General features: G+C 41.4%; 1 protein-coding gene across 3 annotated transcripts in view; it reads right to left on the bottom strand.

The window, feature by feature from the left end:
* The window catches only part of ass1 (argininosuccinate synthase 1), a 34,066-nt gene extending 24,150 nt beyond the window's left edge, over positions 1 to 9,916 (bottom strand). Inside the window, exons 1-4 of one of the 3 annotated variants that reach the window (XM_040053199.1) lie at positions 9,899 to 9,916; positions 2,888 to 3,022; positions 1,929 to 1,997; positions 391 to 579 (exon numbers count right to left, since the gene is read on the bottom strand). In XM_040053199.1, the coding sequence (XP_039909133.1) occupies positions 391 to 579; positions 1,929 to 1,997; positions 2,888 to 2,989 (360 nt within the window). In that variant the 5' untranslated portion in view covers positions 2,990 to 3,022; positions 9,899 to 9,916. Of the gene's footprint in view, positions 1 to 390; positions 580 to 1,928; positions 1,998 to 2,887; positions 3,023 to 5,831; positions 6,000 to 7,858; positions 7,981 to 9,898 lie in introns of those variants that run through there. The other 2 variants (XM_040053198.1, XM_040053197.1) reach the window with 2 other exon arrangements.
* Between the last annotated feature and the right edge of the window lie 4,241 nt (positions 9,917 to 14,157).

Below are 14,157 nucleotides of genomic sequence, written 5' to 3'. Positions count from 1 at the left end.
TATTCAGCTGTTATGCCTGTTTCTTTTCAAAGGACTAAATAGAAAGGGTTTCTGAGGAAGAGGAAGGGTAGATTTTAACTTTGTAGTCTTATTTAGGTTAATAAGCAACTGTGCAAAGAGAGCTAGACCTAGCTAGACCTAGACCTAGCTAATAAGTCTGTACTTTGAAATTGGTTGGGATCAAAACACCTCAATTTTAACCGCCATGTCTGAGGCTTAATTTATAATAAGAAAACTGATGCTTTAGTCTTGTTTCACAAGCCCTGCATTTGCTTTTATGTCCCTGCTCTTCAAAAAATAAAGATGTAAACTTATTCCCGGAATCACATTTGCAGATTTTGGACATTCTTACCCCACACGGCATAATTCCATGCCCATTGTCTGACTTACCTTTCCAGTGGCACCGTGTGAGACAAACTGGGCACCCTCCCTGCGTGCAATCTCCACCTGACGCCGGGCAATGCATGGCCGTGCTACCGCAGTGCCCAGCAGGTATCGGTCTTCATAGACAGCATTGGCCTGAACTGCAGGCCAGATGAAATCCTCCACAAACTCTGTACGAAGGTCTTCAATGAAAACCTGCACAGCCACAGAGGCGAGGACACAGAACAGGGCTTTGTTAAAATGGTTCCATCATGTCATTTGTCCAGAAGACTGACTGCGACTCTGACTGTGGTGCAGAATCAAGCACTGCCTTGCTAACTCGTCCGTGAAATAAAATCCTAATGAAATTAATAACAATTTTCCGCCCTTACTATAACTGCAACACTTCTACATCTAGAAAAAAATATTAGTATTGGGATCAGTGCCAGAAATCCAGGATTAGTCGGGCTGTGCATAAGCATTAAAAGCATTGATTTTCACGGCACATTCCGCCCCACATCTCTGTGCGTTCATCATTTGTTTGAAGCCAGCTCACTTCCTGCAACCACTTTTCTGAAATACGGGCTTCTTTTTGTGGTTCGGACTCCTTCTGACATTGTTTTTGAGGTGGAGGAACACCAAAGTAATTGCTTAAAAGCTTGCTTCTTCGACATCTTTAAGAGTTCAAAACAAATGTCTGTCCTCCTCCGAATCTTATGTATCCAACACGCGTTGCAACTTCATATCTTGTGCGCGTTTTTTTTTATTTTGACGCGAATGCGCACCTCGGACCACTTTTGTGCAGCCCCGGTTTAATAGCGTCATATTGCAGCCACAGAATTCTTTTGTCCATGAACCAGCTAGCTACTTCTTTTTGCCTATAGTCTGATTTGTCAAACTTTTCCGTTTTGTGGTAAGCTTCTTTGGCTGCCACTTCTTCACCCTGACCTGCTTATTTGGCTCAGCAGAACTAAATATATCTCCTGCTGCTTTTACACACGCACTCACATAAGCTCGCGATTCTCTGCCTATCAACCTCTCTATGTTTAAGCTGCGGAGATTTCACTTGTCATGTTTGCATAGTAAGCTACGTTATAAACGAGGTCAGAGGAATTGGTGCACAAATTATCATCACTCACCAATCAGTGCTGCGCTCTCACACATTCCAGAACAGTTACAGTGCGCGATTGCAAAGTGAAAGCAAAAAAACAACGCAATTCAAACCGATTTCAATATTCACATATTGACAGTGGCTCACCGATGCCAATGACATAATTACCCAGCTACATTTCCAAAAGAATGCAAAAGCATTGACATATATTTTTCCTTCACATAGCCCGACGGGCAGGGCAGAGATAGATTTTGGTAGCTCGCTGGAAAAATCGTAGCCCCGGGACGTCGGGCTAGCGATTTGCAAGCCCTGTATCTGATTGAGGAATCACTCATCTTTGGAAAAGAGAGTTTATTACAGAGAAATGGCTCTTTCCAAATTGTAGCTGACATTCTCTGATGTTGCTCACGCTGCAAACAAATCCTAATCAACATCCTGTTTCACTGACACTTACCTTCTTTGCACCGAGGCTTTCCGCCTTTTTCCGGGCAGCTTCAAAGTCTTCGTCTTGCCCGATGTTGGCCTAGAAAGACAGAAAAGCGCTGTGAATGTGAACGTTGATGTTGAAATCTCCAGGGGAAACAGGATGAACACAATAAGAAGATAAATATGCAGGTTCTCTAGTTTAAATTCTTCTCTAAATTAAATGCATCGACACACAGAGGCACGTGCCTACCAAAGTGTTATTTTTGACAGTCCACCGTCTTGCAGTTCAGATCACGTCTGCTGAGGAGATGCAACAACTGAGCGTGAACGCCACTCGAGGCCATGAAGAGGCTGTACTGATCTCCTGAACTGAGCAAGGGACTATTTTTCTCACATAGTAAAGTGAATTGTAGCTGCTCTAAAAGAACCTGCATATTGCAGCAATCATACGTGAATTATACTTGCACAGTGGCACAGTAAACCCTCTCGGTTTTTGTTTATGTGACTGTTGTTTAGCAAATTCACGCAAGTGCGTGGTTTTGTAATTTCATGAAACATTACACTGGATCATGTACTGGAAGAGTGCCTTCTTTTACTCCACTGAAGAGCTAGAGCTGAGGTGTACATCCTGTTCAACAGCTATGAACCTTTGGCTGACACCCACCCCCACTGACCTAAAAAAAAAATCACTAAATGAAGTTAGACAATCGGAAAATCTGCCTACTGTGCAGTTCTGAGTGGCTGTGGGGCAAAACGCAAATCCAGGCAGATTTGAGCTGTCATTATGAATCCAAACCTTTTGACCCATGCAGAGATACCCAAAACGGTAGGTCTTGGGGTTGTTTTTATAGATTTTTTTAATAACAGACCACAGTGAACACCTGTAACCCTTTATAAAGCCAACTGTACAACCAAAAGGACACAACATGCAAAAGCCTGGCAGCATAAAACTAAACCAACTGTTGCGTGCATGGCTTTAAACCTTACCAAGTAGGTGATGACATCATAGCCCTGCTCCTTGAGCCAGACCAGAATGCAGGAGGTGTCCAGTCCACCACTGTAAGCCAGAACCACCGTACCTTTGGACATGATGAGTGCTTTTTGCTGAAGCAGCCAAAGAAGCTGTCGAGTGGCAGGGAAACAATTACATTAAATCAATGATTACATAACTATTAACTCGTAATGACGAAATGTTAATTAATAACCCAAATTCTGATCGCTGTCCTTGTTTGACTTAACAGCAGGTCCCAACAGACCATTAGTTCAGATAAGTTTTGGACAATTCTTGATTTGGTAAAGTTTCCAAGGTTAGCTTGGAAAACTTCCAATATAAGGTCAGATGCTCAAATATGAGCATTTTCTGCTCACAAACTTTAATACCAGCTATTGCGCAGGCAATTGAAACAGATCTTGAGTTAATAAGGCTGTAAGGAATAAATGTTTTGACCTCAAGAGCTCAGTGAGCATGTAATTTCTTTCTCCTACAGATCTCCAAACTTCATGTGGCCTTCAGATCAGCTCAAGAACAGTTCGTAGAGAGCTTCATGGAATGGATACATCCATCGCCAATAATGGATGTAAACCACGCTGCTACTGGAATCTAAAGCAGTGGATACGTGTTTGTCTGGAGTCACAAATCAGACTTCTCTGTTTGGCAATCCAAGACATGAGTCTGGGTTTGAGATGAGAGATGAGATGAGAATGGTACTTGTCTGACTACGTAGTGCCAACTGTAAAGTTTGGTGGAGGGGGATTATGGTTTGGGCTTGTCTTTCAGGAGTTGGGCTGGGTCTCTTAGTTCCAGTGAAAGGATCTCTTAATGCTTCAGCACACCAAGAGATTTCATGCTCCCAAATTTGTGGGAACAGTCTGGGGATTGTCATTTTCTGTTTCAACATGACTGCGCATCAGTTCACAAAGCAAGGTCCAAAAAGACATGGATGAGTGAGTTTGTGTGGAAGAACTTGACTGGCCCGCACAGAGTCCTGACCTCAACCCAACAGAACACCTTTGCGATGAAGTAGATCCAAGACTACGAGCGGGCCTTCTCGTCTAACATCAGTGTCTGACCTCACAGATGCGCTTCTTGAAGAATGGTCAAAAATTCCCAACAAACACACTCCTAAACCTCACGGAAAGCCTTCACAGAGGAATTGAAGCTTTTACAGCAGCAAAGGTCATGAAATATCACTCAAGTTCATATGTGTGTGAAGGCAGATGAGCGAATGCTTTTGGCAATATAGCGTACTTGCAGTTGCTGGAGTCAAAACCTTTAAAGCTGAGTTACAATATCTTATGCACGCATTTCTTTGCTGGCTCAGCTTCTTAAAATGAAATCATTGTAGACTTAACAAGTACTAGAATTAGTATCCTCGTAATACCATTAATGTTAGGGCTGTGCGATATGACCAAAATCTCATATCCCGATATAAGAATTCTATCGTAAATCACAAGAATGTAACATTTTTCTGTAAATAAATGTGAATCTCGGGCAGCTCGTCTTGCGGGAAGTGTTTCCAGCTGCGCGTCATGTTGCTGGAGTCGAGTGTTTTAACCGATGCATGAAACTATACATTTTTAGACATAAGTTGTAAAGGCCGCCGTTTTCTTTGTGAGTATTTATTACACGGCGTGCTGCGGGGAAAAGCCTGTTCTAACGTTTGAGTCTACGGTTTATTTTTTAGCACCTGGCGGCTCTTTTTTTTACTTCTCATCTGCTCTTTCACGTGATTCAGTTTATTTTGAAAAGTCTCAACAGGATCTTGAGCTTTAATGTGAAAGGTTTATGTGGAACATAAAGAAGCGGACACGCGATGCTGCTAACCACAAGCATAAAAACAGGCGCTTGTCCGTCCATAGTGTGGTTAGAAAGAGAACTTTACGACATTAATATAGCCACGATGAAAAAATATTGCCATAAACAGTTTATTTTGCGACACCACGAAACAAATGATAGCAAAATGAAAGATAGACGTTTTTACATCGTCATCCGATATATATCATTATATGAACAGCCCTAATTAGTGTTAATATTAATTTAAGCTTCTCTCCGGGTACTCCGGCTTCCTCCCACCGTCCAAAGACATGCAGCTTGTGGGGATAAGTTAATTGGATAATTCAAATTGCCACTAGGTGTGAATGTGCAAGTGAATGTGAGTGTGAATGGTTGTCTGTCCCTATGTGTTAGCCCTGCGACAGACTGGCGACCTGTCCAGGGTGTACCCCGCCTTTCGCCCTATGACAGCTGGGATAGGCTCCAGCGCCCCCCGCGACCCTGAAAAGGATAAGTGGAAGCGAATGGATGGATGGATTAATTTAAGCAACTTTTGAAGTCTAGCTGGCAGTATATATAGCATTTTATTGTAGATCGTGACATACATGTGGCAAGTTAAGGAGGACCACAGAATTGTGCTTGTGTGAATGTGATGTTTGTTTTGTACATATAATAACAGCATGTTAGCATTGGTATATTCTCATGAATGTGAAAGTAAAGAAGAAATGACTTTACATAAGCAGAGGCAAGTCCTTCCCTTTTGTCAGGCGAGTCATATTTTTTTTTCCTCGGGTAACTAAATTTCGGAAACAGGGTGTGGTTTTGGGATACAACTTGCACTACATGATTACTGTTCTTTCAAATATGCCGGTGCTAAAAAACACATTTAAATAAAAGGTTTAACAGTCGCAAGAGAGCTCTCTACAAAATGTTTTCATCCTACTGGCGTGAATACATACTTATTACCGACACAGGTATGAATATTTCTGGGAGATGTTGCCAACAAGGTTTAAGGGGCGCATAGAATTACCACAGCAACTGAAGTCACCGGCGACTGACGGCAACCTCCAGCTAAATTCACAACGCTCATTATGATTGCGTAACTACCCTTACAGAGAGACATAAACACATGTACATGTATAGATAGTTTGTACTCACAGACACTAGCAGAGGGTTTCTTTCTAACCGAAGAGACGCGTGTGTCTGTCGGTGAGGAGCGCAGGAAAGCAGCAGCGTGCTCGGTTTGCTGACTCTGCTGTACGGTTTGCTGCCCTTCGCGACACGTTGCGTCATCCACAGGGCACATAGCATGCTCGTGTTGCTTTGACCGCCCTGTGTCAGCAGCATTTGTTTTATTTAAGAATTTATGGGAGCACCAGAGCTTGCTCAGTAGATACACTGGCATTTAAATTTAATCAATCTGAAATTCATTAGGAATCCATTTCTCCAGATTTTGTGCAAAGCAGGAAACGAAAATACATACAAGTAGGGAATTTGCAGGTGTTTGCCACAGACCAGGGATGTGAAGCTCATATTACATCGTGGGCCACTTTGATCTTATGTGGGTTGGACCAGTGAAACCCCCGTTTTGTCAGTGAAAATGAATTTAAATACACATTTGATGCCCAGAGTATCACAATAAGAACAGGCAGTGCAATTTCTCTACTATTAATCTCTACGTTTAACATTAGGCTCAAAACATTCCTTTTTGCTAAAGCTGATAGTTCAGCAATAGGACTAGGCTGCTGGGGGCTGGTTTGTGTTCGTTTCCACTCAGCTTTTTCCCCCACTCATTATGTGTTTATACTGTAACTGTATATCCAAGCTCCTTAGACTACGACGACCTAGATGACTGGGAACCTTCACAGACATGTGTTTATACTCCACACCACTCTGCATTTAATCATTATTGATTAAATTGATTATTAATCTCCGGCTCTCTTCCACAGACTGTCTTTTGTCCTGTCTTCTTCCCCTTACCCCCAACCAGGCAGTGCAAATGGCTGCCCCTTCCCGAGTGTGGTTTCACCTGAGGTTTCTTCCTGTTAAAAGAGTGTTTTCCATTTCCCCTGTCGCTTAGTGCTTGTTCATTGAATTGAACTGAATCAAACTGGATTTCAACAGCATATCCGATTTTAATTTGAGTTCATGGGTCTGGAGCAGTGAAACTCACCTTTCTGTCAGTGAAAAAAACATTTCCTACACAATCCTGGGATATGTTAATACAAGAAAAAGAAACGCATTGTAAATTGCAACAGTATGTCTCACTTTTATGGTCATGGGGAAGGCCTTTATCAGTAGGAAAAGCTGTAGTAAAACCTGTGAAAATATAGTTAAAAGTCCTAAATTTATGCCCTCCTTCATATTTACCAAAACCATCCAGTGGGCCAGATTGGAGTCTTTTGCTTGGCCCATTCATGGGCCTTATGTTTGACACCCAGTCTCTGCCTCTAGACATCAATGGGACTCAGGTGAAGAGTGTTGAAAGCCACAAGTTCCTTGGCCTTAATATAAAATTGACCCTGGGTTTGGACCACGAACACCACAGCTACGGTGAAAAATGCCCAGTATTGGCTTTATTTCGTCACTCTGCTCAGAGAGGCAGGACTGAGCTGCACCCTATGGCTCCAGCCTACAGAGGAGTGATCAAGAGCATCCTCAATACTGTCATCACTGTCTGCTATGGAAAAAAAAAAACACCCAGGTACAGGAGAAGAGTCTCCAGAGAGTAATGAAGGCTGCAAAGGGGATTATGAGGACTGATCTTCCATCAATATGCAGACAACGCCACAAGAAGTACACAACACATCGTCAGAGACATCATTCGGGACACACCCTCCTCTGACCAAAACAATGAACATATCAGCAGAGTGGACAGTCTGATTACACACACCACATGCTTCCACAACAACTTCTTTTCTACCAGTCAGACTGATGGCAAAAAACAAAACTAAAGCACACACAAATTTATTTTGTGCAATATATATCTTCATTTAAGTGTAATACAGGATTTGCTGTTATATACCTGTTTATTACTAGACATAGTGTCAATTAATAATCAAGTGTGCCCTTTGTTTGTATATATTTGTGTTTATTTGACTTTAAGCTCTGCACAACATGTCCTATGTACCCAGACCTAGTGTATGTGTACAAATGGCAACCAAAAGATTTTATCTCCATCTTACCTGATACCACTGAGAGAGATCATTGTTCTCATCTAATTCCTCACAAGTTTGGATTTTTGCAGGCGTCCTTGTCACCGCTGGTAGCAATCCAGCACCTCCACAGCCACTGTCACTCTACCACACTGCAGTGCCAGTGTGGTAGAGTGTAGACGAGAAGCCACAGAAGAGGACATTAACCATAGCAGAAGGACATCAAGGACCAGCCATGGCTGTTTACCATGTCAGAAACATGGCAAAAAGCCCCAACAACCATTAGTGGGACCTGTGCACACAGATCAGCTCCATGCAAATGCAACTGGTATTTGTAAGAGAACTATAGAACTAGCATATTCACCATTGGTTCTAATTCTTTTCACAGAGGAGCACAGGTTCAGTTAAAGTGAAAAAAAATTAAGCCTACCATCCTTAAAATTAGGCTTAAGGCTTTTCTGCTCAAAGTGTTTTTTCAAAACACTATTACTGATATATTCCTACTTCAGTGAATCCTGTCTCTGGTCCATGCAAAAAACATAATTTACAGTCAGGTCTACAAATTGTTGGACCATGACATAATTTTACCTCTGTACACCACCACAATTAAATCAATCAAACAAGATGTGATATAAGTGTAGACTTTCATCTTTTTAAACATAAATATAGAATAGAAGAAAAGATAATAGAACAGCCCTTTGTCATTTTACATGTACAACAAAATTATGTATCAACTGTTAAGGAGTAACAGTAATACAATTTGCAGAGGCTCAAAATAGCTGCTCACTGAAAGTGTCAACATGTGGTCCAAAGACATGTTTATGCAAGTGCAGGAGGCTGTGATTAGGCTGAATGAAGGAATGATGATTGAGCAACTAATAACTTTAGGAGTGGCCACAGTCAGCTCTCTGGTACATCAGACTGTAATGATCACATACAGTCAAGCCCATAAGTATTCATACCCCTGGCAAATTTTGACTTCAAGTTACTTTTATTCAACCAGCAAGGTTTTTTGGACCGGACATGACACAGGTGTCTCCCAAAAGATAATAAGACAATGTATGAGAGGCATTGTTATAGAAAAAAAAATAATTCTAAGCTTTTATTTACATTTGAGATAAAATGTCATGTCCAGAATTATTCATACCCTTCACAAAGTGTCACAGTCTCTAAGAAAATGCAAAGTTCTATACCAGGGGTGGGCAATCTCAGTCCACGAGGGCCGGTGTCCCTGCAGGTTTTAGATGTGTCCTCGAACCAACACAGTTGATTTAAATGGCTAAATTAGCTCCTCAACATGTCCTGAAGTTCTCCAGAGGCCTGGTAACGAACTAATCATGTGATTCAGGTGTGTTGACCCAAGGTGAGATCTAAAACCTGCAGGGACACCGGCCCTCGTGGCCTGAGATTGCCCACCCCTGTTCTATACCATTCCAAATAGATTTATGGACATTTCCTTCAACTATGAAAAATTCCATTTATTTATGGTATACTTTCTGTATCATTAACAGATAGTTTTTCTGTTGATAGAAAAACTAAATTTTTTATTTCTATTACTATTTACAGTCACTACTTTTAACTTTAACCCATTAAATGTACTTTTTTATATCCTTAACAATACATTTCCATTCAATTACAACCTTATACACCATTTGCTTGTAAATTCAAACTTCTTAAAATGATCTCTGCCCAAGTAGTACACAACAACATTGGTACATTTAATGTTAAATATTCATTTATTGTCCTCAACTCAAAAACTATGCTAAAATTTAATGACAGCATAACTCAAACTTTTTATTTTTTCCATTTTTCTTGTAATCAGTTTCTCCTCATGTGTGATGGCAAGCCACACATGGTAAGCTCCACACCTCACCACTAGTTGCATCATTTTAGTTTACAGTTGCTACTTTAAATATGTTTTACTACTTGTCAAATATATTGTTTCTTTATTAACTTAGTTTACTTTTTCCACCACACCTTACAATGTTTATATGGAGGGCACACATATTAACACTGGAAGGTAAAATGTTTGTTTTGTTATATCAATACATCTTTCTTTGTTTGAGTTACCTGGGAGTTTGGCTTCTCCTTCCTGGTTGACAAAAGGTGTGGGAGATCTGAAGTACTGCTGACAGCCTCATTGGACTAAACCACATGCTTCATTGCCTGGGGGGTGTTTGGAGTTTGTTTAATTTTGTTGTGTTAATTGGTTATATTGCAGCAATTTTGTTTTCCCCCTTGTGTGTCATTTGGTTTAGCTAAGCCAGTATCTAAGTACCCTCATGTGTCATTGTGGGGTAGCATAACATAGCCAGCAAGGAAAGTGATAGAAAGACAGCATCAGCAGACTGTTCAAGTTTCTTTTAAGTGTCCCTTATTTTCTGGTTTCACCATTCAACAATTGTTTCACTCAAACACGAGAACCCTGGCAGTCAAAATCTCCCCCTGCTTTATACAGAATCCCACCCACAGCTGAAACTCCAGCCAAGGTTACATCTGCAGTGTGTACATTAAAGCATTATGATTGATTATAAGAATGATTCATTATAAGATAACACAAGCTAAATTAACAATATATGTAAGTGACAAATGGTGAATGATTTCAATCCTAGCCACTTTGTCACAGTCACTTCACGAGGTCAGTTTGTCTTATGTTTGTTTGAGGTTTTGTTAGTTGTTATTTTGAGTTTAGTTTATTGAGTTGACCTCTTTTATTGGTCTGCCTATTCAAGTTTTAGCTTTGTCAATTATTTCTTCTCTTTTGGTGTGTCCTATAAACTCTTCCTCTGCATTTTCTTTTGTATGTATATCAATTTTTATTCTATCTTTGGTTAAGCGACTGTTGCTTTAGTTGGTTTACGTCAGCTTGTGGATGTGTCGTTTCGATCGTGCTTCGGATATAGCACTTGTGTGCTGTTGTGTTGTGCCTCGGTGGGGTGTGTGTGGGTTGTACGCCCACTCACTCCCGTTCTCGTTCTGTCTCAGTCTGTGCTTACGTCGGTTTCCGGCCGTTGACGGTGTATGTGTAGTTGTGGTCAGGTGTTGACTTTGGCTGTGTATCGGGCTGGGTGTGGTGTGGTGTGCGTTGGTTTGGGGTGGGCGTGCCGGCGGGTCACCGTCTTCTCCTTGTCTGAGCTCGCCACATTGGTGTCAGAAGTGGGATGATGGTGGCACCCCATGTTCTGACCCGAGTGCGCCAAAAGAAGGCACCTGGACATTTGCAGGACTTTGTGTGGGGTAATGGGGTCGTCGGGGACGACTGACCCCTTGGGTGGGGGCTATGTAGTGGGTCAGGGCTGTTCGGGGTTCTGTTTGTACAGTTATGTTTTGTTTATGTTGCCATAGTGACGGGTGACGCCCTCTCGCTGCGACGGTGTGTCCTTCCGGGGTCAGAGGGTGCCCTGTGTGTTGTTGTTGTTGCTGTGCGGTTGCCGCGCTGAGCAGTTAGCTAACGGCAGTGTTCTTCTGCAGATGTCAATAAACGGCTGTGCTCCCTGGCTAGCTCACGGGAAGCAAGACCAAACGACACCTCCGTCTCCTCGTTGTCTGAGCTCGCCACAATATTAAACATATCAGGTCCCCATAAGGAGAATCATGTGCTAACGGCTGTCTAAATGACTCGGGTAAAGTTTGTAGCATGCATGCTTGTTGTTTTTGTCTGCTTCCACTTGTCTTTGCACTAGGATGATGTCGGCGTAAATGTGCAGTCATATTCGTTGTGTTCCCACTAGTGCTGTCAGCGTTAATCTCGTTGAAATGACGTTAACGCCACAACACGGCAAATCTCCGTTAACGAGCTACCCCTGATCGTCCAGTGCGTGGGGCTAGACAGCCAACACGTTAACGAGCTAACTGCGCTAACACACTAGTTCCCACCCATGTAATTGAGCATTGCGTGGCACATCCAACATACTGTTTTACTTTAGTCCATGACGCGCTTACCTTCAGGGTCATACGTCACATGAAAACCAAAATAATTCCAAACGTCAGATCTGAATGAGGGTGGGGGAGGTTCAATTTGCCATGTTGCAAGGAGAGCTTAACTTCTGTCTCGCTAGCTTGCCCTGCGCTCTTCCTTCTGACAATGCTGTCTGTGTTGAACGCTCAGTGGATCTGCGCTTGACAGTGCAGCCTAGGCGGAGTAGTCGAACGCAGATTCACTGAGCGCTCAACACAGACAGCATCGTCAGAAGGAAAGTTGATAAAATAAATTACAAATTTTGTATTGTTCGATACATATGCCTACCGAACCGAAAGCACTGTATCGAACGGTTCAATATCGATACGAGTATCGTTGCACCCCTAGTAGTCAGTTATGGCCAAAAACTCACCTTTGATTACCGATGTCATTCGCTTCAACAATGAATCAGAGTGAACATTTGTCCTAGATTAACACTGTAGGGTCTTTACCTTACAATATAAAGTGACTTGAGACAAGATTTGTTAACTGGTGCTATATGAATAAAACCGAACAGATCCAAAGGTGTTGCTGAAATTTGGGTTTATTAGAACAGACAAGATTACTTGTCTGTTCGACAGATTACTATACCAAACTTAAAGATAAAAGTGCATTTAGTGGATTTGTTTTATCAGCTCTTACTTTTCAAAGACAGTGAGGAGCAAAGTGCAATTAGAAGTGTTTGTTCTGATGAAGACTTTTAAACTAAACAGCAGCTAAGTGAATAAGGATCTGTGCAGTGACAACACTTAAACACCACAGTTCAGAATCCTCAGTGCAACCCCTTTTCTCCACTGTGCTCAAAATGCTCTTAGTAGTTAAAGTAGAGGAGAAAAGTAGACATATTTCACAACCATTTAATGTTAGAGAAGCCTCTGAAAAGAGGTCATGGTTATTTCCCAAGCAAAAACCTCTGCTTGTGAGACAATAACAACACAAGTGACTAGAAAGCGACACCAGAGGTTAGTGAAGAGCAAGCATGAAGTGAGACATTGTGTGCACACTTTCTATTGGTAGCACTCTTCATATACCAGTGTGAGAGAGTCCTGAATGCAGCATGGTAGACCATCAAATTCCATCTGAGCTTTAGGGAAAATGCACACCTTTTCCTTGGATTTTCAGAGTTGTTGGGTTCATACAGGAACTTCAGCAGTCACAGTTAATGCGTCGCTGTTTTGCTCCACCATCTCAGCCAATGAGCCTGGTCACAATTTATTCTGAGGAAAAAAAGAGGAACAAAAAGAAATTTTAAGAAGTTTGTTTTTTGTTGATGTCGTTTGCATTCAAGCTAAAATAAAAGGACTAAAAATAGAAAGTTTAGTATTGAGAAAAGTGAGGTGGGAAGTGACTTTGTACACGTTACCATTGAAATCCAGCAAGAAAGAACAGAATTTTGGTCAGATCTGCTGTGGATTATCATTATTAATGTTCCTATAATACATGTAGAGTTGCATACACATAATTCAGTTGCAATATAAGAATTTTATAATTAAAGTAACATACAAATCTTCAAAAACTAAATCAATCACAACAATAAACTCACCTTGTTGTTGTTGTAGAGAAAGTGTTCAGGCTTTCATCATCTCCTGAGACCAGCTGCAATGGATCTTCATCCTTTTTTACTCAGTGAAGTCTAGGATATAATAACCTAATATACTTTACTTGTGGTTCCTGAGAGTTTTAGAGCGTCCCCCTGGTCACTCGTGCCACAGGTGCACGTGTTTACAGCGTCACGGACCTGTGATCATTTCTCGCTGTCCAGGTGATCCCCGGATCACTTAACAAAAAGGCTATGAAAACTATTACTGTTTGTAGTAATTACAAATTATTTGAATGTTTGTAATTCTTTGTATTACACCCCCTGGCATATGTTAATTTTGTTCTGAATGTATACATGTTCTATATACTGTTTCTCAATAAAGTTTAATATTTAAAAAAAAAAAAAAAAAGTCCAGGTGATCCCCTTAATAAGTGCGTTATGTAGTTAGAAGTTAGCAGGGAGTTAGCTCGCTAGCTTCTATCTAAATACAATATAGCATGTCCTGACTGCGGGGTTTTGGAAAAAAAATTAAAACGTACAGCTCTGTTATCACTTCCAACATAAATGAAGACAGAAAACTAAACAGCAATGACGTTTGTAGGGTTACTGAAGTTGGGCTAGCTGGTGATGTGCTACGTGACCGCTAGCGACACAGCTATGTTAGCATAATATAAACAAGCTAACTTTTTTTTTTCCACTCGATAAAAGTTAACGTGAGGGTTCTCGGTGGTCAGGAACAAATGTAATCGCATGGCAGGATGCTGTAAAAGGACCAAACTTCAGCCAGGAGAACAACTGAGATAATCCATCCACAATACGAGGTTAGTCATT

This window comes from Simochromis diagramma, unplaced genomic scaffold (assembly GCF_900408965.1).
Source record: "Simochromis diagramma unplaced genomic scaffold, fSimDia1.1 OVJJ01000596.1, whole genome shotgun sequence".
NCBI classification, from domain to species: Eukaryota; Metazoa; Chordata; class Actinopteri; order Cichliformes; family Cichlidae; genus Simochromis; species Simochromis diagramma.
Note: the sequence above shows the minus strand (reverse complement) of the source record. Positions and strands in the feature narration are given on the sequence as shown.